Source organism: Haliotis rubra, unplaced genomic scaffold, assembly GCF_003918875.1.
Source record: "Haliotis rubra isolate DU_JTF1 unplaced genomic scaffold, ASM391887v1 Scf211, whole genome shotgun sequence".
NCBI lineage: Eukaryota > Metazoa > Mollusca > Gastropoda > Lepetellida > Haliotidae > Haliotis > Haliotis rubra.
The window spans coordinates 736,975-749,486 of record NW_025766126.1 but is presented as its reverse complement, the minus strand read 5'-3'; the positions used below and the strand labels follow the sequence as shown (position 1 = coordinate 749,486).

General features: G+C 37.1%; 1 protein-coding gene across 2 annotated transcripts in view; it reads left to right on the top strand.

Moving 5' to 3' along the window:
* Positions 1 to 12,512, top strand: part of LOC124276686 (receptor-type tyrosine-protein phosphatase N2-like) — a 268,868-nt gene that overhangs the window by 237,416 nt on the left and 18,940 nt on the right. For both annotated transcript variants that reach the window (XM_046712328.1, XM_046712327.1), the window contains exons 14-15: positions 6,131 to 6,185; positions 9,432 to 9,579. In XM_046712328.1, the coding sequence (XP_046568284.1) occupies positions 6,131 to 6,185; positions 9,432 to 9,579 (203 nt within the window). The remainder of the gene's footprint in view (positions 1 to 6,130; positions 6,186 to 9,431; positions 9,580 to 12,512) is intronic.

The window sequence follows — 12,512 nt, the reverse complement described above, 5'->3', positions numbered from 1 at the left end:
AATGAGCTACATCTATTTCTACCAATCTCACACTCACAGGAGTGAGAAGCGTGGATGAGAAATTCAATTTTTCCCCTAATACCTCATTGTGATGCGGGCAGGCCCACAGAGGGGCAAGGGTGGGCTTGTCTTGTCTGTCAAGGAAGTCACTTGTGTCTTTTGCTGCTCATTAGCTTCCAGATGACCCACTCCGAAATCTGCCCGGAGTCACAATGTGCCTTGTTAAAAGTCTTTGTCTCCTACATCCGCTCATAGTGCTTTGCAATTCTACCGCCGTTACAGAGGCAAGGTGATAGGTGTTGGTAGTATGTTGTTTTAGTGGTGAAGTAAGAATAGAATGACACACTCAGCATGCTGGGTCTTAGTAAACCTATCAGAAATCTCTGGGAATCTTTCTTAGATATCCCGGACTTTCCATCCCAAACAAGTAAGTAAGAATAAAATGACATACTCAGTATGCCAGGTCTTAAGTAAACCTTTCTGAAATCTGAGGGAATCTTTCTTAGCTTTCCTGGACTTCCCATCCTAACCACCCCTTCCCTACTCATCCTTGCAGACTGTCAAGATAAGCACTTGTGTCTATCAGAACAAGTTATAATATCGTGGCATTGACCTACACAAACTGAACACACTGCCACACACTGTTGTAGGTTCAGCAACAACCATGCACTGCTGCCACTAATTTTGTCTCACAATGGGTTCATGTAATGGCAAAGTCGTCCCACTTCTCCTCACTTGTTAGCTTTGGTGTTAGCTTTGTCTGGTGCCTAAATCTCACGTCTTAACCTAGACCCTAGTGGTTAGGAAGACAGGATTTCCTCTTCTGGCAGCCATATTGTCTGTGGTGACTTAACAGGCTTGATGGCATTCAAGGAAGAATCCAGGGTTATTTTCAAACCTTACAGGCAGAATTTATTTTGTACATCGGTTTAATCAAATTCAGAAATGTGTCTTAAACATTTGTTTGAGATATAAAATCATAAATAACATGAATAACATGAATATATTTGTCAAATCTTTAATAAAGGGCCAAATAATTTGTATATATTATTTTCAGAAAAAAATGTTTTCTTTGGACTTTAAAGCTGAAACTCTGGAAAGAATGTGAACAAAATGTAGTTGTTTTATATGACTTGCAGCACTAGCACTTAAGTTAAACAGGTTGGGGAAGTAATGGTAATTCAAACATTTATGCTGATAAGCAGTAACAAAATTCTAAAAGATAAACTGTAGTTAAATTGAAGCTTGTTTTTACAGCTTCATTGAAAGCCCTGCCAAACCTTTCCATTCTTATATCTTTGAAAAAATAATGCAATATTATGAATGTAAAAATGCATAGACAAGCTCTGGTCCAAATCTTGGTTCATATATGATGCAATGGTGTGCTGAGGTTGAGGCCAATTAAAATGAGAGGGTGCATTAGAGGGGCTGTTAGTGTGGAGTGACAACGAGAGACGGAAACCGGGGATTTTCTGTGTTTAGGTACTGTCTAACTAGGCACTGGGTACCAGACAAAACCATTGATCATAGAGGTCATCAGAGGTCACCAGACACGCTCACAGGAGTGGCAAGCAACTAGGTATGACAGTAATCTTTTCTGGAATCAATGGAACTTGGCAAAATAGCTGAGAATCTATACAACTTAATCTGTACTGACATTAATATTGGAATTGTTAAGAACAGGTTTAAGGGTTTCAATAATCCTCTTTGCTATATGTTTAGATTTGTGGCTGGATGGTCTATTTTGCTTGACAAATGACATGTTTCGCTGTCAAGCATGTGTGCCACTAATAAAACCTAGATGTTGCATTTCACAAGGGCCAAAAACTAAAGTGGATCTGTCAAAAACTGAGAGTTAAACTTTTGCATATTGACAATCCCATTTGAAAAAACTTCCATAATACTCTTAAGTGATGTCATTTTCATCACCAAATCATTTCCCATGTCAATTTTGCCAAAATGTTGTTGACGGAAATAAACCTTTCAAAAACCTCAGTGCGGAAAATGATGGACAAATTGTGAGCAGGTTGGGTCGATTGTTGCAGAATTCATTCTGTAAACATGGTAACAGGGCAAATTATCCTCCTGCAGCGACAAATGAATTGTGGGATACGCTTTCCCTCCTCACTGCAATTTCAGAAGCAAATTGAAACTCTATACGGTATTGGCAATGTCCAATTTTTGACAGGTTTGTGCTTTGATGAAAATAGACTTGTTGGGTCTCGAACAGCATGTTATGGACAGATTAGAAGTAGAAAGAGAAAAAAGCTTTTATCTTGGTAGAACATGAAAGATGGCTCGGGCTGAGCTGATGGCTTGTCTACTGGGAACCAACCCTCCAATCAATATGGAGGATAGTAGGGTGGGTTTAAGGAGGGAAAAAAGATTGTAATTTACACATCTTTTGACAAATCTGCCTTGTTAATACCTGGGTAATCAAGCCACTTTGGATGCCGACAAACATGGCTTTACTCACACAAGGTATTTAAGCCACCCTTCTTACTGGTTCAAAGGTTTTAGCAGGATATTTGAATAAATGCTCTTTTAACAGAATATTTGACAAATCCTGAATCTTTTGATTATTTTTTAAACCTTTGCCTTGTTTGCATGTGTTTCGTTGGTTTTCATTTTTAAAAATTGACAATGTTATATTGATAATTCATAATGTAAAAGTGATTTTGCACATTTCTGATCTTTACATTTTGGTAAATAGTACCTGTGCTAAACGTAAATCACTTAATTGGTAATTTTATTGTTAAAAGCCATAACACTTTTAGCACCTGAAAATGCATTATGTAATGAATCAATACACCCATGATTGTCTTAGAACACTCCCATCATTTATGGACAGAGATGAACAGTCAGTATTCGAAATAGGGATCTGCCAGCACAGACATAAAATAAGGAAAAAAGACAATGATCTGACAGTGGCTATCATCAAAACAGACAATCATCAGTGATGTGGTTTTGAAGGGCTTTTTGTTGGGAGTCGAAAAACATGGATTGATAGAGTAATGAAATATTGAATTCCTCACAGAAGAAGTCATGAAAGTGCATTAGACTGTAATTTGAAACCTCTGATCCGTGTAACCTCATTTAAAGGCACAACATCAATATGATACAGGGCTTTCAGGGCATCAGAACATTGTGGGTTAGTATGGCAGTCAAGTGGGAAAAAGGCAAAATTTACAAGGTATTTGCAGGGAGGTTTTACAAACAGTAATTATCAGATTTTACTTTTGGGGGTTTATTAGAAATTTATTCAAAATGTCAAACTTGAATTCAGAATTTCTTTTCTGTTATCATGAGATTAAATTAACTGTTTGAGAGGCATTCTGGAAGTTGTAGGTAATAGGAACGACCAGTCTTTATGGATGATCAACTTCTTTATTATACAATAGCGATGTTTCGGTATAGATGAAAACGGTATTAGTATCTATACCAAAACGTCACTATTGTATGATAGTTGATCATCCATAAAGACTTGTAGTTCCAATGAGACTAAATATTTAAAAAGAGAGTAACATTCAAATTCTATTTTAGATATTGCAGGTGTAGGTTAAAGTGCTCTTACAAGTATATACCATATAGTTCTCATTTCATTTAAATAACTTAGGAGGTCTTGTATTTAAATAAGTTAAGTTAAATCAAATATATTCATGCTTCTTCATATTATATACTCATGGCAACGAATAAGGGAACACATGAAAGTACAAGTGTTCCTTTATTCTTTTCCAGGTTTCTTCACAGGGTATGTATTGCACTGTGGGAGGAATTCTGGGAACACTTGTACTTTCATGTGTTCCCTTATTCGTTGCCATGAGTATATATATCTTTTTGTTTTATCAAAGTTATGTACACAAATAAATTTCAGTTTTGTTTGTGGAATGAATATGCTGCCTCAAATCATTTTAAACAAAATAACATTTTCATGTTTCTAGAAAGGACAAACAGATTATCCTGAGCATCAATAAGAATTTTAAGTAGGGTTAACAGATCCCATCATTCCTATGTCAATACTTCACGTCATGATATATGTGGAAACATTATTCACAGCTTGATCCGACTAGAACTGACCTATAACCTCTCAACCATGACCTTTTTGTGTGTCAGCTGGTCCATATGTTTCTGTGATAACATAAACCTGAATAGAAAACACAGCATCAGATAAAACCACATCCAGGTTGCAGGATGCTGCATCCAGTGGTGAATGCCGACATCTATTTATAGATAGTTACGATCCCTTTAATGTAATTCCATGAGTTTAAGGCATTCAACAACAACACTGGCTTTTCACATAGATCGTGTTTCTCATTGAACGTTCAGGAAGGCCGTGAAGGGTCACAGGCGTGCACTGTTGTGTAGCGGCGTCTTTCTATCTGTGTCAGACATGGGCAGAGTGGTGTCAATCCTCTGGGGACTGCCATGACGTCTTTGTTTGCCATGTCTACCATTGTACTAGCAAGTCGGAGGAAACATCTCCATGGCAGTATGTTGTGGGGATGTTGTGAGACTTGATGGAGACAGTGTTGCATCAGGCCTGTAGGGAGGAGTTGATGGCAATGGTATTCCTGGGAGTGTTGCATGGTCAGGTTATAGCCATGGAGATTTGAACACATGTAGAAATGGCATCTGTCAGATTGATTTGTTCTGGTTGTCAGTGAGAACTGATCTGTTTTAGAAGGATGGTGTTAGTGCAGAAATTTACACAGGAAAGACAAACTGTCAATCCAGGCTTTAGTTTTTAAACAAGATACAATCTTAGCTTTCACAAGACTAGTGACCTGGACATTTGGTAGTTTACCATGACATTGTGGCACTGTTCATGCTGACACAGGAAAACCAGGAGAATTCACTGACCACATGAGGAGGACCTGGTAGAGGTGGTGTGTACAAGGAGACTCTGATTTACATGGCTGAGAATATTCCAGTAGACAGGTCATCTGATACAGGGATGAAAATAAGACATGTGTAGTTATTTCAAGTTACATATGGATCGGTCTTGCTGTCTGTGTTCTGACCTCAAGCATATCCTATGAAGATCCTCCAGCCCTTTGTGGTGTATATTCAGAAAAGATTATTTGTGTATGGAATCAAATAGAATTGCACAGTTCTTCAAACATATGTGTATTCCTGAGAGAATGCTCAGTACAATCAAAGTACATATTGATTTTGATTATAGATATTAGTACTTGTTACAAAGCATATTCCATATGTGACCATTGTCAGTGATTCAGAGGAGAACATATGGTGGAGAAAACCCGATTCAAGTCAATACACATCAAAACACTGCATATCTATGGAAACTTGAGGGGGACAGTATATCACATGTATCTAAGTTGCTGCTGGTTGAAACTGTGGGAAATGTACCCAAAACAGATTCTGGTGTGGAAAAGTGTTATTTGTCATTTGTGAAAAAGTGATCCAAAGATATTAATTCCATATCGGAAATGTATTTTGAACTTTAGTATCTGTAATTGATCTTAATGGAAATACATGACACTGAGATACCTTCAGGACAGGGATGATGTCAGTTACAGTATGTTGAACATGTTTATTAAGCATGATCAAACAGCTGAGTCTGTGAAGGTCTGGAGCAATATTGTGAGGGCGTAGGATGACTGGGTGACAAGGGGAGGAGGATCTATTTGTGGACCAGGGTTATTTTCACATTGAGGATTATTATTTGTGATTATCTGTGTTGGAGATTTTGACCTGTGATAAGGGAGAGAGCCTGCCCACCTCGTTATCCCAGACTGGGAGGCTTTATCACTGGGGAGGATTGCAGGTGGAACCTCAGTCAACGGCATCACATAACAGATACACACTTGCTGGTTTGAATTCTGAAAATAACCAGCATGTGACTTCATCCTTAGCCCTATTTCTATGCAATTTAATGATTTAGCTGTGTTGTCGCAGTCATGGGAACTACGAGAGTGGAGGAGGAGGGGATCTGAATGAAATGGCTGCTGTCCCTGCCGGATTTACGATCACATAGTTAATTAGTGTCCTCGTTCGTTATGTCTGGAGAGAAGGATGACGAGGATTTTGTTCATATTAAAGATTGGTGCTGTGTGTACGATGTCTCTCCATGTTGTAGAACTGAAACTATCTATTTACCGTCTTCCAGGAGCGAGGAGCCAGTGGCATCCAACATGGACATATCGACGGGGCACATCGTTCTGGTGAGTAGAGACAACTCTGAGAGAATCAATATTTGTGAATACTGAATGAGACCTAGTGATAATGCTGTCGTCAACACCGCACTCGGCGCCACACACAGGTTGCTGTGCAGCCTCTGTCAGCGCTGCCTCCACGCAGGTTGTTGCAGCAGCGGAATGGAGCTAGAACTGTCTCTAACAGATGGTGTTTCCTCCTGTGTCCTATCAGGCACATACACTTTCCAAACTTTGTACAACTGTAGATACATAAGAAGTCATTGTGTTGTCAAAAAATTGACCTGGTTGGAGTTTGATTTTTTTAGTAATTACAATCCTGAATTTTTCAGTATTTAAATGGACGTGTCTACTGCATGAGAGTGCCTGACTACATATTCCATTTTTGTAGCATATTTATTAACTGACTTACCGTTTATTTTTTTGTGAGATGTTTTAGAAGTTTCTTATACTTTTCTGTTTATCAGGTCTCATGGAGTTTGTTTGATATAGATGGAATAGTTACATGGCAAGGGCCATTCAAAATCTTGTACCATATGGTCATTGCAGTTAGATATATTTTGTGGAATATCCCAAACTTAAATGTATGAGTCAGGCATGGTATAATTATTATGCTGACAGTTATTAGCAGATAATTACTATCCAAGATCATAGTCTCCATGTCTCCCATTTATCAGACCTTGCATAGCTATGAATGGGAGTCACTGAAACCTGAAATTGTTGTTTTTAAATGTGTAATTCAATGGTGCTTTTTGGAAATCAAAATTAATATAAGAATTAAAGAATTAAGAATTATGCTACATAGAATATTAATGATGCTGATTATATGTAAGTAACTAATTTAATTGGTGTTTTCATCCTTCAGTAAATTCAGAAACTAAAATATACACTCACTGAAATACCATGTAGTCTATCATTACAAACACATTGTTTGTAGCATTAAAAGGTTTTTACTCTTTTCTTGTTATTTCTTTTAGTGGGGATATTCAGTACTTCAAGACAATTAATAATTTTGAAATGCTGAGACAGTATTTTGTAAGTGATAATAATGTCAATTCAGAATGTAAAAACTAATGAAGAAACTGTGCAGTTGTTGAGATTGTATCAAGGAAATGAGTGAAAATTTTAGCATCAGGTCCTTTACAATTTGAAGAATTTTGATTTAATAAATTTCTAGTATTCAAACTAAGGATGCTAAGGTAGAAACACATTTTATGAACATAATTTTATATTCTTGAATTAAATATTGCCACATGCACTTTGCAGAATAGGAATTCAAAATTATTCTGAAAAAATTACTGAATTATTTCCAAAAAAATCGTGAAACTATCTTCAACACATCTGTGCATCATGGCCCCGAGGACATAAAACTTTTTGAGGGTCTGGAACCCTGTAGCGCAATCCTGTGTGCCCTGATTGGGAGCTGATGATTAGCGTGCAGCAGTTATTGATTTTAATGTGGTACTTGTATCACTGGATCAATGGACCGGTTATATGACAGATGGTTTCGACATTGACGTGATGTGGCCATTATGGCGACTCTCGGATAACACTCGCCAGGAATCACAAGCGTCTCCCTGGTTGAAATAGCCAGGAAGTGCTTGCTACACTCTCAGACAAATTTAACGCACTCCCTGCTTTTAAAATTGGTCTCCCAGCAACCCAATTCATACGACAGTTTGGTGATAACTTTCTAACCACTTCTGCCCTCCTCACGACTCGGAGAACAATTCTGAAGAGAAATAAATGACAACATTTTTCCAATCGGCTGACTATAGACCTGTACCATGAGGCTGAGGACTTGTGCATGAGTACATAAGAGTAACTGTCAGCCTGGCCTCATACAGAGAGATACATGCCCCATACATTGGAATTGGCCATGGAACCGTCAGCTAAAAATCTCATTTAAGCGATTTGCTAATTTGCATGCTGAAAGACTTTTGGAAATAAATTGTTCTCTCTTGCAAACATTGTGACATTTAGGTATTGATCATTTTTTTTAACTCTGGCATTTCCAATTTTGTTTTCCAGCTGTTGAAAACAATATTCTTTTTGTCCTGGATATCCAAGATTAACTCATGATTATGGCATGGCAGGCAAAATGCTATTGGTTAAAAACTGAGACTTTTTGGTTGGAGTGAAAATTGAATTTTGAAATCAAGGTCTTGAGGGTGCAGTTACAGATAGATAGTTCAGATCAAATATTAAGATTTATTGTTGCGTTCTGGGCCAGACAAATAAACAGGGTACCTGGTTTTCGAAGTGATCTTATGACTGGACAAATGATGGATGATTCATCATTGCCCTCAAAATCAAGTAATCACAGTCAAGTAGATGCTCCATTGCTGAATGAAAATCACTTTATGATTAACTCGCCTTTAGTGACTCCAGCTAAACAAATAATGATATATGAATATTTTGTTAAAACTGATGTAAGCTGAGGTCTAAACCTGGTTACACTGTTCCTTGGGCCATATAATGCCCACCTGGAGTATAAATTACACAGGTAAACAGTCGATAAATAGAATGTGCAAGATGAAAGGGGCAGGTGTAAATTGCCAAGCCAGCATGCTATTTCCTGTCAAATATGAGTTAATGGGTCTTCATTGATTATCACAGATATGAATATCAATAAAATCTATGACCGTGTCAACAAGGTGTACAACTATGTCAGTGAAACTCACCATCCCTGTCTCATCCGGGGAGGAATAATACCCACAGAAAATGTCACTTACCTTACTTTTGTCCAGATCAAACCAGTTGACAGTTTAATTTGATTCTACACCCATGTGCTAATGTACATGATGCACTTTCAAAAGCATGAATTACAAAATTGGGGAGTTTTAATGAATTTTGATGGATAGATAGGCCAAGCTTGTTATTAAGGCCGTTGAGCTGTCAGATGGTTTTTACATGTCTTGGTTGTAATGAGTAGGTTTCAGCTGGCATCAACTTGTGGAGCACAAATAGCCATGGCACTGGTTCGAAGATTGAACAAAGAAATACAGATTTTTTATGTGAATCAATTTGACATATTTTATTTGAATCCTTATTCATAAAATACACCATTTGCATTTACAATTAGGGATTATCATATGAATTATAAGAGAGTTTTGTATAGGCTTTAGTTTATAGTTTTTGTTTTGTTCCTTAAATTGTGTTTTTTGGTGGTTTTGTTTGCTGATTTGTATGTGTTTTGATGGTTGTTATATGACTTGCATGTGCTGTTCCTCAACTTGGTGTTTTTGGTTGTAGTCTTACATGGAGGACCATCTGAAGAACCAGGACCGTCTTGACCAGGAGTGGGAGGCGCTGTGTGCATATGAGGCTGACCCATGTGCCACCGCAGTCGCCGCTGACCCTTCCAACACTCGCAAGAACAGATATGGCGACATCCTACCCTGTATGTACATTTTAACCAAGATTCATTTCCAGCCCCTTGGGCAGCTTGGGTTATCCGGGGTAATAATGATCAGATTGTCCACTTTAAGCTGGATGTCTAGCCTGGAAATATTCTCATTATTATAAATTTCATAAAATAGGACAGATTTATAATCATCAGTTGTGATCACAAATTGTCCTGCATCTTGCAAGGTATTTCATAATCATGTTATGTCAACCCTGCAGTAGTAAATATTGCAGAGGTTACATTGGTGTTTTCTTTATATTTATTTTCAGTAAGTTAGTTTTGGGTATGTTGTTCTAGTTTGTTTCAATTATGACTCTTGGTATAAATAATATAATCCAATGAGAAAGAAATTTATGAAGTAATTTATGAATGCTGGATCCCAAAAGTTGTGCTATGTCCATACCATGGAGTTCTGGTTGAGCACCATCATCCATTGATTGCACACACATCCTGTTAGACCAGCATCTGATTATCATGAGGTATCGGATCTGATTATCACGATGGCATCAGATCAACAGTGTGCATGCACATGCATAATACATGACCACATTCAACTCAAAACGTCTATAAATCAAATGATTTGCAACTCGGAAAGAATAGGACATTGGCCAAACATTGCTTGCAGTTTCCTCAAGCTTTGATTATTCATAGACGAAACCAAAAACCTGTCACCGATCAGCAAGAGCTGTGCGCGCAATTACGCTGTTTATTTCACGTGTTCGGAAGTTTGCCGTGATCATGCACAGGAAGTCTCAGCCCTGTCGGCATAACAACAGGGGCAGCAAGTCGTTTGTCATTACCAATAACCATTGGCTTTACATAACCTAGACTTATCACTAATGAATCTAATTGATCAAGAACTCATTATTGAGTTGAGCCTCGTTTGTGTATTTGTTGACAGGATGGAAGTGCAACAAGATCTAGTTTGCTCAGCTTGCTGAATTCTTTATTCCAGAAATTATTTCTCTGAGATAAAGATTTGTAATTGATTTGATCTTGACTCATTCAGAACAGCTTGTCAATACTTGGAGTTTCTTTGGCAATGGTTTCCAGGAATATTGATAGAAAACATGGATTAGAAGTGAAGCAAATTATTTTTTTCGAGAACAGGTTTACAAAGCTCTTGTTATGTGACAGATCAGGCAGCTGAGCATTTTTAGTGAAAAATATATTTGTACAGAGAAATCTAATTATTTATTGCTATTTGTATCATGCTTGGAGTCATTAATGTCTTTCAAAGTAATCCTACATCACCCGTCTCTAAACAATGCTAGTCTCCCCAAACACATGCAGCTGATTTCACAACTACACATCTTAAGAGTTACTCCATGTGTCTAACAACTGAGAGATATATTTATTACTGACAGTTTACAGGGATAAATGTCCTTTAAATTTTGTTTGTTGTACGATGTTTTATATGGGAATATATACTTGGCCTGACAGACAGTAATATATCATTAATTCAATATAAAACACAAAGAGTTGACTTAGTTGTGTCACAGTTTTGATTTGTCATTGTGACAATTGCTTTCTTAAATCACAAGAGTAAATTTGGTTTCCCTGTAAATTTCAGGTGATGTTTTCTGCTCATCATGGAGCTATATATTTTTAAACTGACTAGATTGGCTTTTGATTTCTGAATTGGAAGGAGATGTACTTTACAAATAAGTTATATATCTGTAGTTTATGATTACATTTTCTTAATTTCCCCTACAATATTGTAACATTATAAAAAATATTTTTTTTTCATTTGCTGTGAATATGCAACAAAATTGGAAACTTGATATCTGTTTTGTTTGGGAACTAAATCATGTTTATTATATGAAGCCTTCTGTCTCAATGTTTATTGAAATTCTGCAGTCAGAATGCCATCTTCAAAGTAATGATTCTTAAGAATAATAACAACAACGTTTTGGACAAAGAATTCTATTGATGCATTCAGTGAAAAAGCAATATTGCTATTTTGGTCTTTCATGTAAATGAATTGAATATTGGTTTGAAATATTTTATATCATAATTATTTGCCCAAAATAATCAGTGTCACGGCAAGCATTATTATAGAGCAGTAAACAGGTCTGGCTTCGGAGCCCTACAATAATGTACAATGTCACTCCGAGTTCACCCACAATGGAAATCTGTTTTATCCTACTCAGGTTTTCTTGGCATGTGGAATATCGCAAAGAAAATTGAAAGGCTAGCAATAGATTATTACTTCTTTCTTGCCCAACTTGTATTATAGGCACGTATTATGCCAAAGGGAAATAGAACATGGCTGATATTAGTTTTAAAACTAGCTGCTACTTAGCCGTGGGCTGTGGAAGGGTCTGCAGCATTCTAAGCAGGAGTTAACGGTCCAATGAGGCATGTGATGAAAGGGTCATCTGTGACAGTGGCCCAGGGTTGACTCCTAGTCAGTCACAACAATCTGGCTTCAGTCCAGCTCTATTTTTGGGTATTGAGGAATATTCATTACTGGTTAAGATGTTCAAACTATGTTCCATGGTTAAATCTAAATCTGTATAGTCTTTACATTGTTCAGTATTACATGAATGCAGCCATGCAGTTGGAATTAAGTATTGTTTGATCAGTTTCTGTTTTGTAAATGTGTGCTTGGTTCCGTGTTGGTGGAATTTGGCTACATATGACCAGTGTCCTGATTATAGTTGGAGCAGTTTTATTTTGGAGGTTTGAAAGTAAACAAATTGGCAGCCATGGTTATGTTGTTAAAGTGTTAGTTGTGATATGAAATGATTTCAGATGTTTGAAAGGCTTTTTTTATGACCATTCATGCACTGGAAGAAGTACAAGTGAATGTTTTTATGTATATATCGGTGTTGGCATTATATGATTGTATGGTAACCCTAGAACCAAACATAATTGAAGATGTTGTACATAATCTTTAGACATCTCACAAAGATCCATCACAA